The following is a 23,940-nucleotide window of genomic DNA, read 5'->3' as shown; positions in this document are numbered from 1 at the left end:
ATGGGGGAGTGCAGCAAAGGGGAAGGGTCATTGCTTATTAACCCTGACGTTTTTCAACGTGGGGCTCTTGTTTAACTACAACTCCCAGAAGTCTCTGGATAGTAAGACTCCCAAGGGGATGCCGGGAGTTGTAGTGCTACCAAAGCAGCAGCTGCATCCTCGCTTGGGGGGAAAGCGGTGACTTGAATAGGAGATTATGGCCCCTACAACAAAAATATGCCCCACATTCATGGGGCCCTAAAATCATACATTGCCCAATAAATCAGTGCTTTAACCTCCTGATCCCAGGGTCAGCTTTCTCTATAACCACATCCCTGGGGTGGCACAGTGGCATTCCAGCATTCTCATATGTTACCAATAGTGATGTACCATCCCCTGCCCTTCCCTGACACACAGACAGCCTCACTGTAGGGCCCGGCATGTACCATGGGCCGCATCCTGCAGGGGGGTTGGCTCATTGTCATGTCAGATAATGACCTATGTAGGTAAATACTCCCCTCTGCTTTATAACTGAATTATTCTCCCATTGGAACCAAAATATCACTGGGATGTTCCTAGGGTGAAGACACACAGAGCTACTAGTAGCAGCTACTTGTCATGGCTACAAAAATAGACAATGCTGATCATTTACTGATAACTGTCTCTATGTGTGTTTAGCAGAGGCAATTCTCAGTATTCTCTATGGCAGGGGATTTTCTGGAGTTTAGTAGCTGTGACAAGTAACTGCTACTAGTAGCTCTTTGTGTCTTCACCTTTATTGTCTGTTTGCAAGATAAAATGACAGTGGTCCTATATAGTGTCCAGTATATCCATAGAAACTGCTCTGGTTACTTGCTATTGGGCAGAGAGCATGTTGTGTTGGCATAGAATATGCTCCTGCACTGGGTTCATTTTGACTGAGTACTAAAAGACAATATTGGGTTTAAGGATGTAATATATATATATATATATAAAAGAAAAAACGCCGGCACTCACAAAAACCACATTAGAGTTGCCTGGGTGCAGAGTTCAAAAAAATATACATACATAGAATAGAAGCCGCACTCACAGGACTTAAACAAAACAAAAAATATTCTTTAATGCCAGAAAGGTGAACCTTTCTGGCATTAAAGAATATTTTTTGTTTTGTATAAGTCCTGTGAGTGCGGCTTCTATTCTTCGATATATATATATATGTATATAATATAAGCTTCAAGACTGAAGGTACACCGGGCCAAACATCTTTTCTTTGAGTGCAGTGCCTACTGCCCTAAATCAGCAGTACTAGGCCCACTAGACCACCTCTTCAGTCAGTTTATATTGGCAGGGGCATTGCACCCCATGTTCCTTCAGCCCTAAGGGATGCAGTCATCACAACATAAGGGCAGGCCAATATTAGCAATCTGCCACAAATACCAGAGGGGCTGCTGTAAGATGCCATAGTAGACAATCACTCTTTCTAGGACATGTGGGGCCTGTTTGGGCCTCTGTGTATTTGAAATTCCAGTGTTTGTTATGAATCTCAGTCCAAGCCTGCATAAGGGGTGAAAGAGTGAATCTCTACTTCTTATATTTGTGTTCCATGTCTTTTTATCAATTACAAATGCAAATGTGTGCCCTATTGATGCCACTAAATACAAAGGGTTCTTTTCTGATACCTGAACTGCTTTTGCTTAGCAGCACCACCCTCAGCCTGTGCCAGCATTTTCCTGGTTCAGAGAAAAAAATGTTGTTGTATGGTGGTGCCTAGCCAAACATCCAGGGAGTGAGAGCACCACTAAATATTTGGAGAAAGCAGTGCAGGTGATTTCTACTGTTCTGTTAATTATTTTCCATTATTTTTATTGCTAGATTTGTATTCCTAATGACAACTATTATCCCTTATCTTTCCATTGAGGCCTTTTTTTCCCAGTCTGTCATTCAAGGCATTACCGGAGCAACCAGATAGTAGTTGATAAGCTGAGCAGGAGAGCCGCAGAGCACAAATACAGGTAAATAACCAAAGAAAGACACACATAAAATCAAGCCCAACTGACACAGTCAGTCACAGTGTTTGGCTTTGCAAAAAAGGCATTATGTCTGTAACATATTAAGGTTCCAAATGTTTGGAAAGCCCCGTATCTAGCATTCTGTGGATGAGATCTCCAATATATGCTACCATTACGTACCCAGCAGTCAGATATATGGCCTCCATCTGCCCTGTCACTCCTTAGAATTCATTGTATTTATGGATTTTGTTTCTTTAATAAATTCTGTCCAGCCAACATCTGAGTTTAATCATTGCATGCTCTTTAAAGGACAAGTAAAGCCTACATTTGCCTACAATGTATATCAGTTGGGCACGTCTCCCCCACCCAAATGGAATCATTTGTTCTGCATATATCCCCTCCGTTTGCTAGAACCAACACATTTTCCTAAAGCAAATAGCAGCTTTCACCCGGTGGCCATTTTTCCTCTGATTCATAATCAGTTACATTTAAATCTGCAAACAGCCTACACACACACAGACCCTTATTCAGCATATATTTCATCAAGGCTCACAGAGGCAGAACTGTCTGATAAAAGTTCTGCTTAGCCCAGGAGAGGAGGTTAGGAGAAAAAAAATAGACGCAAACAACTAGAGCTGAGTTTCTATGGGAACCAGCAATGCCATCTCTTCATTGGCTGCTAGACTGGGGGGCGTGTTTAGTAATCTGAGCTTAGGACAACTGGGCATGCCCACAAGCCAGAAGTTAAAGCAAATTCTTGAAGGAGAGGGCCGAGTGGGTTACAGGAGGAGAAGGAAATCTAAGTGATTAAGGAAATGTTGCAGTCTTACTATTAACCTCTGGACAACCAGAGTGGCAGGTACTGAAAGATTTCAAAGAGGCTGTTCACTGGCTGTTCATTTTTGTGTATGGGGTTTACATGTCCTTTAAGTGAACAAAGATGGCAAACTGAGTTCTACACCAGTGCAGTGCTCTGCATTTGCCATGATACTGTGGTACTTATGTATGTTGCATGTGGCCCCTATACACAATGCAGTGATTGTTGTATTATTTCCTTTGGCATATAATACAAATGTTAATATCTGAATATGAACACTAACAATTCTAACTGCTGTTTTGTGTATCACTTAGGCCAGGCCTCTGACTGGAGAGGCACCTATTATGGCTGTGTATTTTGATCACCGCATACAAGCTCCATTTCCTTCAGCGTCTCCATCACACATTTCCTGGCACAAACACCACGCTCTGCTTGCTGTAGGGTACATCAGTTCAGGCGACGGAGGATCGGTGGATATCTACAATGAACTGGTAAGGTGATCTAAATAGCCTCATTCTTGTGCAAACCTACACGTTGTACACAGTGAGGACTGGCAACGATGCCAAGACCAGCTGCCAATACCTGGCGTTCTTGTAACTTGTCATCTGTCTCTTACACTCTCATTGTGAGACTTCTATTAGTGAGAGGCTTTCACTGGAACTTAATCTCCTTACTAACCTTCAGTACCTCATCTAGTGTTTCTCACATGTCTTCTAGGAAGTGTCCAAGGGAGAACTATTTTCTCTTTCTATTTTTCTTTTTTTCATGTCATTTAAATCTGGCTTCCCCATATTAGGCAAACATTTTGCTTACCCTTATAATCACACAATGACAACTTGATCAGTAATTTTTATCATTTATGTATATGGTGGGATCCTATTAGGACAGTGATCCCCAGCCAGTGGCTCAGGGGCAACTTGTTGCTCACCACCCTTATTTATGTTGCTCCCAGCGGCCTCAAAGTAGGTGCCGCTTTATACATTTCTGGGTTGAAGACAAGTTTTTGAAGCACAGAGACACAGTTTTACTCCAGGCGGAGCCTGGGTAGCAGTCCATAGTCCACTAATAAGGTCATTTATGGTGTTCCTTTGGCAATATAGAGTTAAAATATTTGTTCTACTGGTCTGTGATCTATAATCCTGAATATTGCAAAAAAAGCACTGTCATGCATCACTGTGTATATTTTAATTGTGGTAATTTGCTCTGTAATAATTAGACTTTGTAGCTAATGTTAACTAACCTAACATACATTCTTGTTGACGCTAAAGTAATTATGTTTGGTTATTAAATGTATTATAGTAGATTTTGGGCATGGTACTCTGTATCATGGTCCTTAATAAATCTTGTTTCTTGTTCAGGGTGATCATGTACAAGATGCTCAAATAAAAAGAACTTCCCATCCCACTGTGCTCAGCTGGCATCCAACAAAACGCACATTGGTGACAGGATGGACCACTGGTGAACTTGTAGTCTTTAATGAACAAGACAAGGAGGAGTACACATTGCAAACAACGCATACTGCTGAGATCACAGTGTTGGAATGGAGCAGCGGTACCAGTCGACTTGTCTCTGCAGATATGGTAAGTGCAAATCTGTTGCTCCGTCTCTTTAATATTCATTTATAAATGTTGCTCTTCGGGCAAACAATTTCTGCAAGCATGTTGGTAAGTGATACTCAGTAAGCTTCTCTCAGGATAATACTATCCTGCACCTCAAGTACTGTGTCCCATCAATGACACTTACATGGGAGAGTGACAGTGGCGTCATGTATTTCGTTGTGGTGTTAAGTGATTACAAAAAATCATTACAGAACCACCCAATAACCCCCACTGTCATTGATATGAATGGAGCCCATCCTTCTTTGCGTGCTCAGATGTGCATTACTCAGGCCAAAAGCCACGTGCCACGTCCGGTGGGAGTATCAGGCATTTCTGTGCAGCGATACACTAGCTGGGTAACACTACATGTGACATATGCCTACAAGTTGTTAGTTGGGGTGAAGGGGAATTACTGTCAGTGAGAGCTGACTCCTACACCCGCAGAATAAGATGCAAGATGGTTGTTGGAGGCTGAATATTTGCGTCAGGAATTCATCATGCAACACTGTAAATGATTTTTGTCATTCTAGAGTGGGACAGTAGCAGTATGGAGGCTGGACCAGCGAGGACGGATTCAGGTGTCACCCTTGCTTACAAACATGTATCACAAACCTCTCACTCACTGCCTCTTCAAGCCTTTAGCTCCTGATGAGTAAGTAACCCTGTTTAAATTACATATCTATCCAATTATCATAAACTAGCTTCCAGGAGTCAGTGGCCTGTAGGGGAAGCCAGCGGTTGTAAATCTATTACACTATTTTAAATATTAATTTCACTTATTGTCTTTGCTTCTGTCAAAGTGTCCCTGGCTAGGAATACAATTTCAGCCTTGTTTAGGTTGCCATTGTCTCAACTTGTCTGGCCCGACCTTCTGTATCTGTTCTAAATGGCCCTCATGTTGTGGGTAGCATGAGGTTTAGCTTAGTCTGTCAGTCTGTGTGGTTTGACATTACAGGGGGTATTGCAAGGCTTTGAGTGAAATTTTTCATAGTGGGGGCAACACTTAGGCAGTTCTGGCATAGCCTGGGGCATTATAAATCTTTGCCAGCATAGGTACTGCCCTGTGTTAAAAACATTCAAATTCTTTTTAGTATACTAGTCCTTTACGCTTGCTCACCACATCATGAAGCCACAAACAGACAAATCTTAGGAATATCTGTATGTCATGCCATGACTGAACTCTCCTGCTTTTGCACATTAGTGAGAGACTCCTTGACTTTATTGCAATTAGTCATTTCCCAGAAAGCACCAAAAGGGCACCTTGTAGGGAAACGCAATGAGTGTATTTATAACTCGGTATTAATGTGCATTCTTTTTTGGTACACACTTATTGATGGTTCTGGTTGTGGAGGGGGGGCAAGGGGAAAGGTTTAGTTTCTCTTTATTTTGAGTTTTTCCTACTGTCCATAAACTTTCTTTCCATGTACTGTACCTCATGCTCTTCCATTTCTTTTGGCTCCTCAGGGATCTTGCGCAGCTGGCGAAGGCTGCTGTCAGTGGAGATGAGAAAGCACTGGATATGTTCAATTGGAACAAATCAGGGAAATGGACTCCCATGAAGTCTGTGTCTCAGCAGGAGTTTCATTTCTTTCTCAGTGCAAAGGATGGTAAGATACAGACTCCTGTGAATATCACATTGAAAGTCCTGATGTATTGTACAAGAGCCCATTCCAGTCTTGTGCAAGGAATATCTGGGTAATAAAGAAAGATGGTGGCCAGTGCACCCCAGCCAAAAACCTCTTTACACAGAACTGACACTCCCCCTCCCATTATTTAAAGGGGATGTTCACCTTTGAGTTAACTTTTAGTATGATGCAGAGAGTAATATTCTGAGACAGTTTGCAACTGGTCTTCATTTTTTATTATTTCAGCAGTTATCTGGTTGCTGGGGTTTAAATTAGCTTAGCGACCAGGGAGTGGATTGAATGAGAGACTGGTATATGAATAGGAAATACCTGAATAAAAAAAAATAAGTAATGTAAAGTAGCAATAACAATAAAATTGTAGCCTCGCAAAGCGATAGTTTTTTTGGCTGCTGGGGTCAGTGACTATTAGCATTATCTGTAAACACTGGCCACTTGCCATTGATCACTGACTAGGAGCATAGACAGTTCAAGTAAGGGTTTGATCCGCTCCAGGTGTGCATACTACTGAAGGGAAAGAGTGGGGAAAATCACCTCAAGCAGCACAAGATGGCGGCTGCCCATCCCAACTACTACCGAACTACTTTGGTCTCCTGTGCTGCGGTTTAGGAGATATTAGGTAGTGATTACAATTACTGGGGCGCTAGTGGTTGTACATTTTCTTTTTCTTTAAACGGCTTGTTCACCTTTTGAATGAACTTTTGGTATGACATAGACATTGATATTCTGAGACAATTTACTAATGGTTTTCATTGGTTGTTGGTTACAGGCTCTGTGTACTTTGTAAATGAGCAGCTAAAGAACAGCCAGATTGTGACTCTGGACAGCCCGGTGAAAAGGCTTTTCTTTATGGAAAAGAAATCCATACTGGTTATAGTCACAGAAAACCTGCTGCTGTCTCAGTTTTTTATCAGCCAAGAAGGAAATGCTGAGGAGATCTCAAAGGTGAGAAAAGATTCCAAAAATTACATTTTGCTGCCCTGCAGAGAAAAAGGAGATGCAAAGAATAAAAGAATTAAAAATAAAGCACAACTTCAGTGTAGAATGTTCTTCCAGCAATTTGAGTTCAGCGTTCTTGTTCTAACCTAATATTGTGTGTGTATTAAAGTTGATGTCATAAACTGCTTCTCATTATAGTTGATGGGAATCACTGTAGTGATGCATGGTTCTTTCCGACTCACTGACAGTTCCTAGTGTTAATTTGTGTGATTCAACTCATTAAAACCATGGAACCACCTCCTTCTCCATTCAAAGGCTTGAGAGAGAATACACATGCTGGTGGTCCCTTGTAGGAATGTAGAGGGAGTGCTAGCTGGGAATGCTGTTCCCTGGCTACTCTCACACACAGTCAGTATTTTGCCAGCTAAAGAGGAGGGGAACTGTGCCGATGCAGTAACCCATATGATCCAATCAGTGAATAGCTTAGATCCGTAAGCTGCAAGTTAGTCATAAAAGGTAAATGGCTGATTGGTCATGATCCTTTACTGCACAGGAGCGCATTTTCCAGTGTTGGTTTATGAGCCTATGGGGAAACTGACAATGACCCTGGGCAGAAGTGCAAGAATACTAAGGGGCACCAGAGCAGCTACGGGCCACCCCCCCCCTACATGCAGCACTGTAAACTCTTTATAATGCATTTGTTTCATTTTTCAAATATATTTTTTGAGCAGTTGTGGTTATCTTAGGTACCTGCCCTAGTCCAGCCTTTACTCCTATCCTATTAACTTGCCAGTCTGCCAGTCTGACTTCATTCCCTGAAATTCTGTTTAATATCTTAATGGATGAAGTTTGAGCTGCTACTGTGACCTTGCTGTTCAGCTGACTGCCATGCCGGCATTCTTGTGCATTTTCAAAAAAAATGTGGCTGTCTGCGTGGTCAGTTGTTGGGCGGTCAGGCTAAATAGTATAAATAATAATAAACAAATCAGTGTGTGGGATGCAGTATATCCCATTTTCTAATGTAATTTGTCTGTAACAAACCTTGTATGTTGGTCTGTACAGGTGAAGCTGAGTGGGAAGACTGGTCAAGCCGCTGATATACATTGGGTTGACAACAGCCTGCTGATCACAGCGACTGGGGAAAATGTTATTAGGTAAATCTTAATGTGACACCTTTAAGGTTAGCATGCATATGAAATTCAGCAAGAAAATACATGAGGGTGAGCCCAAAATACCTTCATACAAAATAAAAGATATAGGCTGTAATTCACTAGAGAGTTACAATATTTGGCCAAAATCAGACAACCGCCTCTCCAACATCGCATCTCAAAACCAAAAGTATTAAAGGGGTTGCTCAGCTTTCAATGAACTTTTAGTATGAGTTAGAGAGTAATATTCTGAGACAACTTTGTAAATGGTCTTCATTTTTAATTATTAGTTGCTTTTATATTATTTAGCTTTTTGTTTAGCCACTCTCCTATTTGGAATATTAGCAGCTATCTGGTTGCTAGGGTCAACCAGGCAATAGTTTGAATAAGAGACTAGAATATGGATAGGAGAGGGTTTGAATACAAAGATAAGTAATACAAAATGACAACAACAGTAAAACTGTAGCCTCGCAGAGCAATAGTTAATGGGCTGCTGGGGTCAGTGACCCCCATGTTAAAGCTTGACGAGTCAGAAAAAGAAGGCAAACAATTCAAAAACTATAAAAAAAAAATGCTTCAATTTATATGTAAGATGCTGGGCAATGAGTTTGGGTGATTTCATTGTGTTTGTGCCTCAGTTGGGTTGAGGCCTCCCAGGCCAGGGTTCTGTTCTGTCCAGTCAAGTTCTTCCCCCCATTGAATTAATATTAAATGGACATTACTTTGTGCACGTGGTTATTATCATGCTGGAACAGAAGCAAAGCCCTCCCCAAACAGTTTCAACAATGTATGAAGCTAGGAATAGCAAAGAATGTCATTGTATGATGGGGTGGCCCCTGTGTTAGCAATGATTCTAATAACTAAAAGGGGTGTTGCCATATCATGCGGTTTTTTTTTAAGATCTATCTATGTTTGTGTTTGTTGTCAGTTGTTTAGGAGATTCACCCCTAAAATAGAATGGGTTAGTATATGGAACTCTGAAGTCAGCTTTCAGTAAAATTGGATCAAAATAATGTAATGGCAAGTCTAAATGAGGGCAATATATATCCGCAATCATACCAACTGTGGTATTTTCCTTGTAGGTTGTGGGATTTGGAGCGAGAAGACAATTATGTGCTCTCACTAGATGACCAGTTGGGGTACGACTTTGCAGAAACCCTGAACTGCATTTCTTACTGCAGTGCTAAAGGTAACCATATTGAAGATGCTTTGGCGATTGATTCTGCTGGTACTAATAGATAATAGGCTGTGCTGGGCTTTATGGGGAACTACTAAGCATTTACTGAATGGTACTAACACCACACACATTTTTATTGCATTATTCATTGGAATGGAATATGAATGGAAACCACTTGTCACGGTTCTTGACTTGCAAGAACTTGCATTATTTTAAACCTGAGTTACCAGTTACCTAATGTTTCTTAAATAATTACCCAATGCAGCAATCTTGGCAGCTGGAACTAACAAGGGCAGAGTGGCTATGTGGAGCAGAGTAACATCCCATGGTCAAAAGGCCATAAGGACTGATGGGAAGGGCACTTGGAAGCTTCAGACTCCAACAGAACTAGAAGAAAATATTATGCAGATACAGGTAAGTATGGCTGAGAAGAGAACATTGGCTGATCTCAGTCTCGATGAGTATCTATGCTGCAAAAAGTCTACTAAAGGGCAGCTTACAGTTCTTCTGGGAATGCGTTGGGTACTTCTAGGAGTAACCTGCACCCAATCAAAGCAGATGTTAAAGGAACAGTAACACCATAAATGAAAATGTATCAAAATAGTTAAAATATAATATATAGTGCTGTTGCCCTGCACTGGTAAATGTTGTGTGTTTGCTTTAGAAACACTACTATAGTTTATATAAATGAGCTGCTGTGTAGCCATGGGAGTAGCCATTCAAGGTGGAAAAAACAAGAAAATGCACAGGTTACAGTGCAGATAATAGATAAGCTGTGTAGAATACAGTGGAAATTTACACATCTTAGCTGTATTCTGAGCTGTATTTCGGAGTTTTTCTTGAAAACGTTTCACCACTCATCCGAGTGGCTTCTTGATTTCAAATGACTGGTAGGGAATTCCCTGGCATTTAAACCCTTGAGGGTAGTACAGTCACAGACATCCAATCCCAAAGCTATTGAGAGCAATTCAGTAGTTGGGTTTATCCTATTAATAATATACATTTATTGAACTGCATTGTTGTGTACCACTGTGATATCCTTGTGAATTTCTCTAACTCTTTCTGTTTCTGGCTGTGTGAGTACAGTGGGGCTCCTCAAAGAACTTCTTGGCTATCAACAACTTCAGTTCAGTTGTGGTCCTCAGCGAGCAAGTCATGTCTGCACACTTCAGTCAACAAGTTGCAGCCATCCAAGTTGCGCCCACCCAGCTCAATCTGACCTATTTTAGCACTGAAACGACTCACAACCTGCAGACTGACATGTACATTAAAGGTGTTTTTGTTACCAAGGTGAGCAACCTGAACTACTACAATATATATAATTTGCTCTTTAATTTGATTGGGTTTGATGGATGGGCCCAGTTTTGCACAGTATATAATGCCTTATTTTGTAGTGAGCTGTATGTATAACAGAAAACTGCAACTTAAGGTCCCCATACACACATAAGATCCACCTACGGGATGGATCTATGTCACTGCACACATGGGGTTCATTTCAACCAGAGAATGGGTAATCTGCTGGGGAAAACTGATAGCATCACATTAGCTAGCCTTACAAAATAGTGCATGATTATATTTGTCCAGACCCTGGACAGATGGTTGGATTGACCATGTATTAAAGTGGCCCTGATTGCTTATTGCAGCATACCCTAAATATATAATTGGCACCCCAAAACAACTTTCCTTTTAAATCAGGCATTCATTGGTTTACTCTGAAAGAAACATTGTAATGTATTCTGTGAATCCTACCTATTGCAGTGTAATTCTGGTCCTGTACTTATCTGAAATAATGATAATGTTATCCGCAGGATACCATTGCAGTTTGGAATGGTAAAATGGTCACAGTGTATGAGCTATCAGGACCGACTCTGAGAAACACAGGTAAAAATGTATTATAATAATAATTCTACCGGCAGGATACAAAACAGATTTATTTTTGTTACAGAGTAGTCATTAAGACAGTATCATTCATTTGCAGAAAGTGAATTTATATTCACACTTAAATATGGATTTTGAAAACATTACATTTTTCTATAGTGGAATTTGGTAGCTAAAATTATGGCTGCATTCGCTTTTGTAAATGACCACAGGTAACATTCCCATAAATGACTAGAAGTGTCATTTATGGAGACAGTCTCAAGTGCAGTCTCAGATGGATGCAAAAGAAAGTTGTGCATGTTTATGCAAATCCTAAAAGTATTCACATCCAAATACAGTCCTTGCACTTACATATATTTGCGCTAAGTGCCATTGCATTTGCCTGCCTTTTCTGCTTAAAGTTCTGAAAATGATGCATATTCCTTTTTGAGAAGGAAAAGAAGGATATATATATATATATATATATATATATATATATATATATAGTGTTTTCAGACCAGCACACCCTTATTAAAACTACATGTCTTTATTATAAGCACATTTTGGTCGTTATTAGGACTTTTCTCATCCTTGAGAAAGGTCCTGATAAGGATCGAAACATCAGACTTTTTGTGCAATGTGCTTATAATAAAGGCACAAAGTTTTTATAAGGGTGTTTAATTTGACTGTGCACCCCACTTTGTTAATTGTTTGCAGACACTAGAAGGACTATTATATTATATATTCTCTTTAAATGCTTGAAAAGTTGCAATGGAGCTTTAAATAGATTATTCAGTTTGCATTGTCTTGGTCACAGTGGGAACGCTGATACCTCTTTTATTTTCATTCATCTTCTAGGTTCCTTCTCATGTGAGTCTCCAGTGTTAGTTATGCATGAAGATAATATATATACAGTAGAAACTAACAGAGTCCAGATTTGGACACTGCAGGTGGGTACAACAACATTATACTTATCCTTTGTTTAGGATAGCATCTAAAATTTACTCTCCTTATTCCCGCCCCAGTAGAGCAGGGGCCAAGTATTTGTTGGAGAACAAAAGACATCTGAATACACAGGGGCAAAATGTTTCCCTTCACGTGGCAGCCCTGCTGGGGTCAATTTTATCAGACACAATTTCACCTATTAGTTAAATGCAAAAAGGAACCAGAACTTGCAGCACCCACTACTCAACCCTTACACACTCCCTCTTCTACCCAATAATGCACGTACCCAATACTTCTACCCACTCGCAGATTTTACAGCAAGTGTCCGATGGCAAGTTGGGGGCTTTTTCATATAATCATATTTCCTAGGCACAAACTTATATAGAAAATACGCCCCTGTAGCCCTCCATAATACACCCCCGAGAGCCCCTCCGTGTAAGCATGAGAAAAGCATGCAATCTGCACACAGACAGTGCCCTTCCCAGAACTGCACGCAAGCCCCCAGTGCTGCAATTCCTTGCTAACGTGCCATACTTTTTCTGACCAAAGTCAACAACATTGCTCATTCATGTAGCTTGCACATCACCTGAGCGGACAGGGTCATGTCCGCTGACAAAAGCTATGGTCCAAGTGTTGGATAAAATTGAAAATGTGTGATGTAATAAATGCAGGGGAGATCCCTGCATCATTATGACTTGTGTGCCAGTCATTCTTCCTTCTTTAACGTACCGCATTGTAACCAGATTCTTCCTTCTTTAAGGAACTGGAGTGTAATCCTTTTAGGAGCCTGGGTATAGAGTTGCGGTTCTGCACTTTAGAATTGAAAACTGTAACTGTCTCATATTGTAAACCCTAGATAGCTGATATTAAAAGGTTTAATGTCTAACATCTGAATCCTGTTACTGATTTGGAACATTAATATATACTCTGGTGAAACTAAATATATTCTTTAGTTTTTCATTTGTGAACTGCTTTCATTATATTTTAGGGCACTGTGAAGCAGTTGCTGCCTTTTTCAGAAGCAGAGGGGAATCCATGTGGTTTGGATATTTGCGGACACTTTCTAGCAGTTGCAACTGATACTGCTCATTTCAAGATCTTTGACCTTTCACGGAGGTAATGCTCTCTGCCAGAAGACATGTTGTTATCAGTTGTAGGAAGTTGAAGGCAGAATTGATCCATTAAATGACAGCAAATTCAACGAATTCGATATATTAGGATATATTCACAACAGCGTCATTGATTTGTGTTTTCTTTTCTCCTCTTAACAGGGAAGCCAAAGCCCACATCAACTGCAAAAACCTTTCCCAGATGGTTCCAGGAGTCGGGAGCATTGTGTCTGTGAAGTGTAATGTCAATGGCAGCAAAGTCAGCATCCTTGCTAATAGGGTAAGAGGTTGGTGTCTGATAGTTATGAGATTTGTAAATCTCCTTAAAGAGGAACTCCAACCAAACACAACTTAAGCTTTTTGAAAAGTAAAAATAATTTCAAGCAACTTGGCAATATGCATCAATAAAAAAATATGCAGCCTTTTCATAATTTTTAATGTAATAATATGGTTTGGAACTGGTATCTCAGCCCGGCCCCTGTTCCCCTGCTGATCTGGCTGACTACTTTAGACTCAAATAAAATGTACCAGTAGGTGACTGTCCTCAGCCTGCCTTCAGCCTGCATCCTCCCAATCCCACAATTCCCTGCACACATGATGTCAATAAGGAAAGGAAGATCGCAGTGCAATGCACTGTGGGTTATGTAGTTCCTGCATATGCTGTCTGTAAGCTGTGGAGAAGTTGTTACAAATTGTAACATCAATCTTTTAGTCCCTCCTCATTCTTTCAAATGCAGAAAGAGAACTGTTTTGCAGCTGGATTTCATCATCTAAAAATGGTATTCTTACCTTTTGAAGGCACAGATTACAGTGATAGGTATATTAGGGGTTTCTGTGTTGTGTGGGGCTCTTTAACAAATTGTGGTTCAAAAGCTGGAGTTCCCCTTTAACAACTGTATGGAAGGATTTCATTCCTTTTATTTTTTCAGTTCTTAATTTTTATACAGTGAGCAATTTCTTTCTTCTACTCCATATAGAAATGAAATGTTCATACATAGTATACACCAAAGTATCCGCCAACTTCACTGACCATTTTTCTTGAGGTCTTTTACACTTCCCACTCTGTTTTCTTTTTAACCACTAGGGGGTACTAAAAGCTTGTTTTCAATACCCCAGAATATGGTTGATACATTTTTTTAAACTGTACCTAAAACCATCACTGATGGCCAAACTAAAGAAGAGAGGGCTGTTATGGAAAGAGATATAAAGTAGAAGAATAGGAAACTCACAAAAATCTTGTGTTGGAGATAATTATGACAGATCGGTTAACAAAAGCCATAGTAAAAAGCCAGCATGCTAAACAGATATTTTTAAGTGAACATCCACTCTTAAGTGTTAGAAATCCTTATCATTAATCAAAATCATGTTTCTTAATCATTCTCCCTGCAGTCGGACAGAAACCTGGATTCCAGGATGTACTTCTATGATGCTGAATTGGACACCGTGACCTTTTATGATTTTTGGAGCGGTCAAGCAGAACAAGGGGACTCTATATCCAACAACGACCCAGACGAGTAAGATCTGAAACAATTGCTCACTAATACTCACAAATAGTCATTAGAACAAAAGATAAGCTGAAAGAGAAAGAATACTGCATCATTTCATTCAGTTGGACTTATGTATCAAAGGTGTATAAATACTATCTGAACTTCTAATATTAAATATTTTAATAGAGTTTCACTAGGACATACATGATTCTTCAGATTAAGAGGAAACCATGATTGTCTGCCTCTGAATTAAGATGGCCATACACGTAGCAATTCCGATCTTTTGCTTGTTTCAGGACTGAATCGTCGCATGTGGAGGTAGAAACATTGGGAATTCTACACCTGCCGATTCAGCCCTGAATGCAGATTTTTTCGGGCACCTTCAACGGCGCCCAATCAAAATTTTTTAACCCGGACGATCGATGAGCCTTTGTGATATCGGTCGTCTCGTTGGTCCACCATACACGCACCGAATATCATACAAAACGAGGTTTCGGATGATATTGTCGATGCTTGTATGGCCAGCTTTACTCTGACCATTTCCCCAGACAGAGTCATTGAAACCTCCCCCCCCCACAACTTGTTTCATTTTGCAGTGGCGTGTTTAGGGAACTGAATTGCTACATGCAACTTCCACCATGGAAAGCAGAGGGACTTTCAGTTCAAAAACCACCACTGAGTGGATTGAGTGACAACCAGTATAAGGGTAAGAGCACACTGGGCTGATTCTCAGCTTGTGGATAAACAGAACCCGAGAATTTTCCCCTATGCGTGAATCACTGCTCTTCTGTGCTTGCACACAGAAACATTGTGTCAGCCTGGGTGCAGGCACACGGAGTAGATCCTGGCACTAAAATGCATCTTCAAGCATTTCCATGCTTAAATCCGCTCCATGTTCCTGCACCCAGGCCGACAAAGGGGTTCCGTGTTCAGGCATAGATTGCTGATTCAAACTTAAGGGCTAAGCCTCAGCCTGCATTTATCTCAGGCCGAGAATCATGGATTCAGCCCAGGGCAACATGATCTCAGGATCCTGGTTTGGGGGCCAAGGTTAGAGATTAAAGGCATAGGGGCTGCTGAACAAATTGGTTTCATGCAGTGATTAAGTCTTTCTTTTCTCCGGCAATTCCATTGTCCCTATACAAGAAATCAATATGGAAAGGATATGTGATGACTTGTTGTTAATGGTTAATGACTGCACTTTTACATGTAAACAGGCATGATGCAGAAAACAGAGTGTTACTTGACCGCATTCCAATCAACCATTTCTGGGACCAGAGCGAACCTCGGCTTGTGGTGTGCGAGGCTATGCTGGCAGTGCCAAAGTCTGCTAACACATCACCAAAGCATCAGTCTGATCAGCAAACAGAGATTCATCAAGGAAAGGTGTGTGCAGTGGGGCTTTTGAATGTGAAGGTGGATGAAGCGACAACCCATGCAAGTTTAATGTGTCAGTGCACCAAGCATGTGCTTTATCTAACTGCTCGCTAATTATCCTTTTGCAGGAGGACATCTTGGTGATCTCTTTATTCAGCACCCAGGAGCATGGGCTTCTCATTCAAGAGAGTTTCCCACGTCCTGCTGCCCTCCAGTCACTTCTGGGTATTGAGGTACCTCACTACTATTTTACAAAGAAGGTAAGTAACCTGCCATCTTGGCGCAAACTATCCATAACAAAGCAGGACTTTGGGCCGTGCAAGCTTTGCCTTGTATATAGTGTTGCCTCTAAGCTCTGTTGTTAGGCTTCAACAAACATTTTGACATTAGAGCAGCAAAGTGTGGTGAGCATAGACATTGGTGTACATTTAGACATAATATAACATAATTAGCATTGTTAAATTTGAAATCCTGGCGGGGGAGAAGGGACTAAAACATTGATGTTACAAATTGTAATAACTCCTCTACAGCTTACAGACAGCATGTTACTTACCTTATTGACATCACATGTACAGGGGATTGGGAGGATGCAGGCTGAATGCAGGCTGAGGACAGGCGACTACTGTTACATTTTATTTGAGTCTCAAAGTAGTCAGCCAGATAAGCAGCAGAACAGGGGGTGGGGCTTAGGGAACTGTTCCAAACCATATTTTTACATTAAAAATCATGAAAAGGCTGCATATTTTTAACCGATGTATATTGTAAAGTTGCTTAAATTATGTTTCCTTTTTAAAAAGCTTAAGTTGTTTTTGGGTGAAGTTCCCCATTATATCTGTCCCCATCCTGTAGTGCCTTTGTGGTTGGCGTGTAGCAGTGAGGTTTATGGAAGAATTTTTTTTCCCTATTAATTTTATTTTCACCATCTCTTGAACTATTCTCTACTCATGAGCCTCTCTTTTATTCTTTTGTTCTGCATGATTTTTCTGTTTTTTTTGTTCTTTCTGCCATCAGTTGTTTTTCCGGAGGGGTTGTTTCTATCAGCCAGTTGTAAGTATTCTCATTCTGCAGATACTGAGTTTAGTATAGGCTGCGTTTAGTTGTGATAGGGCCCAGACTTAACGGCCCTTTTATATATGTAACTTGTTTTCAATACTAGATGCCTTGTGGGAAACTTTACCATCTTCCTTGTGTATATTCATTCATCAACCATAACCACATAACCTAGCTGTATTTTTCTCTGCCCATATGCATAGTCCTGGAGCTGCCAAGGGCCACATGACTATATGAAAGATTGATTTTACCTTGCAATCTTAGCTGAGATCTGAACATGAGAGATTACCATAAACTTCAACAGCTCTTTTTCTACCCACCGTCCCAACAGCGAGGTGAGGAGGAGAAAGCCTCTGAAACAGAGGTGCAGGCTCCGCAGATTCCCCAGATGGTGGCAAAGAGACCCCTGAGAGACTTTATTGGGCTGGAAGAATGCGATAAGACCACAAGAGAAGCCATGCTCAACTTCAGCTTTTACCTCACAGTGGGAGATATGGATGAAGCATTTAAGTCTATCAAGCTTATTAAAAGGTAGGACAAGCTTTCAGCATCCAGTTACTTGCCTCTCTGTTGAATGGTTTTGCCTGAAGCCTTACTTGCTGTTCTGTCAGTTGTTTAGCTGTGTGTAAGGGCAATGACGCACATGGTGGTCTGTAGATTCAGAGATGATTCTCCTACACAGGAGCTTTTGTGTTTTGCTCTCAAGGGACAAAGCACCTCAACTTGAGCAGCTTAGAGCTGGGCATCTTAAATATACCATTCCCATACTGTGCCCTCAGAAATCTTACAAGTACACATGGTACATAAAAATGATTTTGTTCAGGTTCCTTATGGCGAGTAGTAGTCAGCACCAAGCCTTGTGATTAGTTAGAAGTAGTGCAGGTTCCCCAATGGCCACTTTCCATCGGCATATCCTGGTACAGAAGAACAGGAACAGCACCTCTTGTCTTTGTAGATTAAAATTCCTTTATTGCAAAGTTTTTTGTGGCAAACAACAACTGCAGCAGCAACATTTCAGGTCACATAAGATCTTTTATCAAGCTAATTGGTAATTACACACAGCACCTTTTATCCCCTGTGCACCCTCTAGTGGAGATGTTCCTATATTACAACAATGTATCAAACAGCAGTGTAGCTAAGTAGACACTCATGTGTTACAATTAAGTGATCAATGTGTATCTTCAAGTGTTAGTTGAACTGCAACACAATTCCCTTATAAATTTTAAAAAACATAAAAAATGAAATTAAAAACAAAGGCCTTTGTTTTTAATTTCATTTTTTATGTTTTTTAAAATCTATAAGGGTATTGTGTTGCCAGGCCCGGATTTGCGGAGAGGCCGCAAAGGCCCGGGCCTAGGGCGGCACAAATTTAGGGGCGGCATGCCACCCCGCCGCAACGAAATTTTGAAATTTTGCTCCGATACGGAGCAGTGGGGATTTCTCCCCACTGCTCCGTAAGGGAGTTAAATGCCTGCGCATGCGCACTTGAGTCGACGCGGCATGGAGGGAGGGGGGGCTTGTTCGCGCATGCGCAGGGGGCGCTAATGGGGGACGGCCTAGGGGCGGCTGCTTTTGAAATCCGGCGCTGTGTGTTGCAGTTCAATTAACACTTGAAGATACACATTGATCACTTAATTGTAACACATGAGTGTCTACTTAGCTACACTGCTGTTTGATACATTGTTGTAATATAGGAACATCTCCACTAGAGGGTGCACAGGGGATAAAAGGTGCTGTGTGTAATTGCCAATTAGCTTGATAAAAGAGCTTATGTGACCTGAAACGTTGCTGCTGTTGTTGTTTGCTCCAAAAAACTTTGCAATAAAGGCATTTTAATCTACAAAGACAAGAGGTGCTGTTCCTGTTCTTCTGTACCAGGTTCTTTATGGCAACAACTAGAAGGGAAATGTAATAAAAGGTGTGCCCATGTGCAGTAACCTATAGTAATCAATCTGCAGGGAGCATTTATTGGTCACCTGTATAAAAGCAAACATCTTATTGGTTGCCATGGGTTACTGCACATGGGCAAACTTAGTGTCTTTTTTTTTTACATATTGGGGTATGTCTTTTTTTAGAGGGCCGATCTAATTAAGTTGTCATAGCACTGAACTTGGCTTGGGGGTAATACTCCAACGCTCAACGCAGTGATAGAAAGGGGGTTAATGATGGGTCCTCTGTGCCAGAAGCTTCCAATTGGAGACGTCCCCTGTGCTGTTAAAACATAGGTGATTTTTGTATGTACCCTTCAAAAAAGCAAACCTTTTCTTAATTGTGTGAAATACAAAATTGTGCCAGTGATTGTACTCATCTAAATACAGAAGGAATGCGCTTTATAAAATAGTGTTTTGGACTGATTTATTGAAAATTTCAGCTGCTAGGCTGACCTGATAGGGAACTGAAGCCTGTCTTTGCTTGTGTGACTGCAGGGTTGTGATTGGCTCTCCCCCTCCTACTGTGCTTCTGGCAGGGACCATTAGGACACGCTCAATCCTCTTTTGAAACACAGACAGGGACCTGAGAGGATCTCTAGGGAACTCCAATAAAGGGGTCATTTTTACAGATAGTATTAATTTTTAGACCAAAGTCAAACCAGCACCATATATTATTCATAATTGCCTACAAGATTAGCATTTTTTTCATTTATCCTATATATCTCTCACTTTATAAGCACTATATAAGCAGCTGGCTTTGGGAATCACACATATTTGTGCATGGAAGATTTGAACAAAGCACATCCAGTCACTTTTGGACGGAAGCTTAATTTATGCTGAATCCAGCATTAATAGAATACCATATTGAAAGGGAAATGACCCTGAACCCTCAGCATTTAGGGCTGTGCTTCCGAAGAGAAAGCCGCTTCCACTCTGACAAAAAAAAAAAATAAAAATATATATATATATATATACAGTATATATATATATATATAAATATATTAATAGTAATCAGTTCTACTGCATAAATGATAACCCAGTTTTCTTTTATGTAATATATAATAACTTAAATTAAACTGGTTCAGCAAGACCCAAAAAGGCAATGGAATGCCTTATACTGACATACCACATAAATATTCTTTTTTAGGTGTATTTGCTCTTGTCTATTACTTCCCTGCTTAGTATATACAGGCATCGTTTATATATACTAACCCCCCAAACTGCTATGTTTTAGAACCTTTGGTTTTTAGTAAGCTAGGCAACACATATTCACAGGTCTATTTAATATAGTCCCTGCCATTTCAAGTACACAGAGGCCCAAACAGCCCCCCACCAGCCCTATAAATAGTGACTGTCTGTGGCATCTTACAGCAGCCCCTCTGGCATTTGCCAGAACACACAGATTGCCAGTCTGGGCCTGCATATTCCTAACAGGTATAAGAGCCCTACAACATGAGGTAAGACCTGGGTCTTTACCAAAGCATTGAAACACCATGAGAAAATGGTGCCTCTGTGTGAAATGCCAGGGTCTATTTTGAGTCCCAGTCCTGACCTGGTGCTAGCTTAGCCCCTGCTCTGTATCCCAGGCTGCCACACTACAATGGTTTTATTTTGCTACTTACATATTTAATATATGTTACTACACCATCATCCTAATTATATTGCTGTTTTACAAATCAGTGTGTAGTGGTGTAAATACTACACTTCCTGAGTATATAAAAGGCAGAGAAAGATGACCCCCTGCTTCTTAGGTTGTATTACTCTGATGTAAACTGCATGTGCAGTTTGCCCAAGTTCAGAGACTGAGGCTGATATTGAAAAAGTACAGAAATATGATGGATTTTAGTATAGAGCTCAAAGGCTTTCCATCCTCTGTAATTTAAATTACATTCTTGATGGATGCTCCATTTACATGGACACAGTAAGTATGCCATCAGCCGTAAGAGTGCATGTCAAAATGGAAGGCTTTAAATTTTTGATGTGGAAAAAACGCTATAATGATAGTGGTATATTGAATTTATTGCATATTATGCTTGCAATTCAGTAAAAAGCTCATAAGAGCTGATGTTTTCATTCCACAATGTTTTCTACCCCTGATGATTGTTAGTGTTTTTTGAAAATACATTTCATATTTAGCAGTTTCTTTTTGTTCCAACGCAACTGACTGAAACTCTTTGTCCTTGGATTTGTCAGGATTTGGAGAGGTGACTGGGCACAGTACTGAGCACTTTAACACCTCTGTGCAGAATGGCATTTTACTGCTTAAACTAGTCATACCACATTCTGAACCAGCACCTGTCCGGATTTATACATGTAGCCATTGGCTCAAAACTTTCCTGACTGTCAGGGAAACGTCTGATAAATGGGGAAAATATTAAACTACTGGAGATGCACAGGATGCTCCCTAGGGTCGGACTAGGGCAGCAGGAAAATCATGGTGGGGCCTGCTGCCCCCGCCAACCCAGGCTCCCTCCGCTAACTGCATTCGCTAGCACATCTCCCCCTATCACAGGTGAAAGGTGGTGCAGTATGTGGTGGGGGGTGGGTTTGATGCTGCAACTGGGGTGGGGGCCCTAGGTGGGCCCTGGACACCCCAGTCCACCCCCCCTCCCTGAGATTCGTGACAGTTTTATATACATGTACTCATGTTTAAGGGTCATTCTCTTCAATGTACATATTCTGTATTTGAATATACAGGTATAAGATCTGTTATCTAAAAACCCGTTATTCAGAAAGCTTCACGGAAAGGACATTTTAAATAATTCTGTTTTTTAAAATGTATTTCCTTTTTATCTATGATAAAAAAACAGTACTTTTAAATTATGGTCACTAAATTGCATGATTTCATATTGAAATCTTTCAGGTCTGAAGAATTCTAGGTAATAGATCCCATACCTGTATTATCATTTAAAATGTGGTTTAGATTTATTACCTCCCCGCCACGTTCCATGTAGGAGGGAGTGCAGTTGCCCATGCTTCATTAAAGGAAAACTATACCCCCGAACAATGTAGGTCTCTATAAAAATATATTGCATAAACAAGTTCATATGTAAAACCCCGCTTTACCTAAATAGACCATTTTCATAAAAATATACTTTTGCTAGTAGTATGTGCTATTGGGTGATCCTAAATAGAAAATTGCCATTTTAAGAATAAAGGGCCGCCCCCTGGGATCATAGGATTCACAGTGCACACAAACAAGCCAAGGCACACATACAGTGGTGTGAAAAACTATTTGCCCCCTTCCTGATTTCTTATTCTTTTGCATGTTTGTCACATTTAAATGTTTCTGCTCATCAAAAACTGTTAACTATTAGTCAAAGATAACATAATTGAACACAAAATGCAGTTTTTAAATGAAGGTTTACGTTATTAAGGGAGAAAAAAAACTCCAAATCTACATGGCCCTGTGTGAAAAAGTGATTGCCCCCCTTGTTAAAAAATAACTTAACTGTGGTTTATCAATTTCAATTTTAAATTTCAATATCAATTTCTGTAGTCACCCCCAGGCCTGATTACTGCCACACCTGTTTCAATCAAGAAATCACTTAAATAGGAGCTACCTGACACAGAGAAGTAGCCCAAAAGCACCTCAAAAGCTAGACATCATGCCAAGATCCAAAGAAATTGAGGAACAAATGAGAACAAAAGTAATTGAGATCTATCAGTCTGGTAAAGGTTATAAAGCCATTTCTAAAGCTTTGGGACTCCAGCGAACCACAGTGAGAGCCATTATCCACAAATGGCAAAAACATGGAACAGTGGTGAACCTTCCCAGGAGTGGCCGGCCGACCAAAATTACCCCAAGAGCGCAGAGACAACTCATCCGAGAGGCCACAAAAGACCCCAGGACAACATCTAAAGAACTGCAGGCCTCACTTGCCTCAATTAAGGTCAGTGTTCACGACTCCACCATAAGAAAGAGACTGGGCAAAAACGGCCTGCATGGCAGATTTCCAAGGCGCAAACCACTTTTAAGCAAAAAGAACATTAAGGCTCGTCTCAATTTTGCTAAAAAACATCTCAATGATTGCCAAGACTTTTGGGAAAATACCTTGTGGACCGACGAGACAAAAGTTGAACTTTTTGGAAGGTGCGTGTCCCGTTACATCTGGCGTAAAAGTAACACAGCATTTCAGAAAAAGAACATCATACCAACAGTAAAATATGGTGGTGGTAGTGTGATGGTCTGGGGTTGTTTTGCTGCTTCAGGACCTGGAAGTCTTGCTGTGATAGATGGAACCATGAATTCTACTGTCTACCAAAAAATCCTGAAGGAGAATGTCCGGCCATCTGTTCGTCAACTGAAGCTGAAGCGATCTTGGGTGCTGCAGCAGGACAATGACCCAAAACACACCAGCAAATGCACCTCTGAATGGCTGAAGAAAAACAAAATGAAGACTTTGGAGTGGCCTAGTCAAAGTCCTGACCTGAATCCTATTGAGATGTTGTGGCATGACCTTAAAAAGGCGGTTCATGCTAGAAAACCCTCAAATAAAGCTGAATTACAACAATTCTGCAAAGATGAGTGGGCCAAAATTCCTCCAGAGCGCTGTAAAAGACTCGTTGCAAGTTATCGCAAACGCTTGATTGCAGTTATTGCTGCTAAGGGTGGCCCAACCAGTTATTAGGTTCAGGGGGCAATTACTTTTTCACACAGGGCCATGTAGGTTTGGATTTTTTTTCTCCCTAAATAATAATAACCCTCATTTAAAAACTGCATTTTGTGTTTACTTGTGTTATCTTTGACTAATAGTTAAATGTGTTTGATGATCAGAAACATTTTGTGTGACAAACATGCAAAAGAATAAGAAATCAGGAAGGGGGCAAATAGTTTTTCACACCACTGTACATGCTAGGCCCCATCAGCCAATGAATGGACAGAGTTCTGCCTT

The 23,940-nt window shown here is 40.7% G+C and overlaps 1 protein-coding gene across 4 annotated transcripts in view; it reads left to right on the top strand.

The window, feature by feature from the left end:
* The window catches only part of ift140 (intraflagellar transport 140), a 57,848-nt gene that overhangs the window by 264 nt on the left and 33,644 nt on the right, over positions 1 to 23,940 (top strand). Inside the window, exons 2-20 of one of the 4 annotated variants that reach the window (XM_031892491.1) lie at positions 1,660 to 1,782; positions 1,877 to 1,970; positions 3,099 to 3,275; positions 4,143 to 4,364; positions 4,913 to 5,034; positions 5,847 to 5,989; positions 6,795 to 6,970; positions 8,027 to 8,118; positions 9,195 to 9,301; positions 9,555 to 9,703; positions 10,376 to 10,579; positions 11,098 to 11,170; positions 12,005 to 12,096; positions 13,080 to 13,207; positions 13,363 to 13,480; positions 14,590 to 14,714; positions 15,905 to 16,073; positions 16,193 to 16,324; positions 17,446 to 17,645. In XM_031892491.1, coding sequence (XP_031748351.1) covers positions 3,129 to 3,275; positions 4,143 to 4,364; positions 4,913 to 5,034; positions 5,847 to 5,989; positions 6,795 to 6,970; positions 8,027 to 8,118; positions 9,195 to 9,301; positions 9,555 to 9,703; positions 10,376 to 10,579; positions 11,098 to 11,170; positions 12,005 to 12,096; positions 13,080 to 13,207; positions 13,363 to 13,480; positions 14,590 to 14,714; positions 15,905 to 16,073; positions 16,193 to 16,324; positions 17,446 to 17,645 — 2,399 coding nt within the window. In that variant the 5' untranslated portion in view covers positions 1,660 to 1,782; positions 1,877 to 1,970; positions 3,099 to 3,128. 4 annotated transcript variants of the gene reach the window in all.

The sequence above is a fragment of the Xenopus tropicalis genome, chromosome 9, assembly GCF_000004195.4.
Source record: "Xenopus tropicalis strain Nigerian chromosome 9, UCB_Xtro_10.0, whole genome shotgun sequence".
Lineage (NCBI taxonomy): Eukaryota > Metazoa > Chordata > Amphibia > Anura > Pipidae > Xenopus > Xenopus tropicalis.
This window is presented reverse-complemented; position numbering and strand designations above follow the sequence as displayed.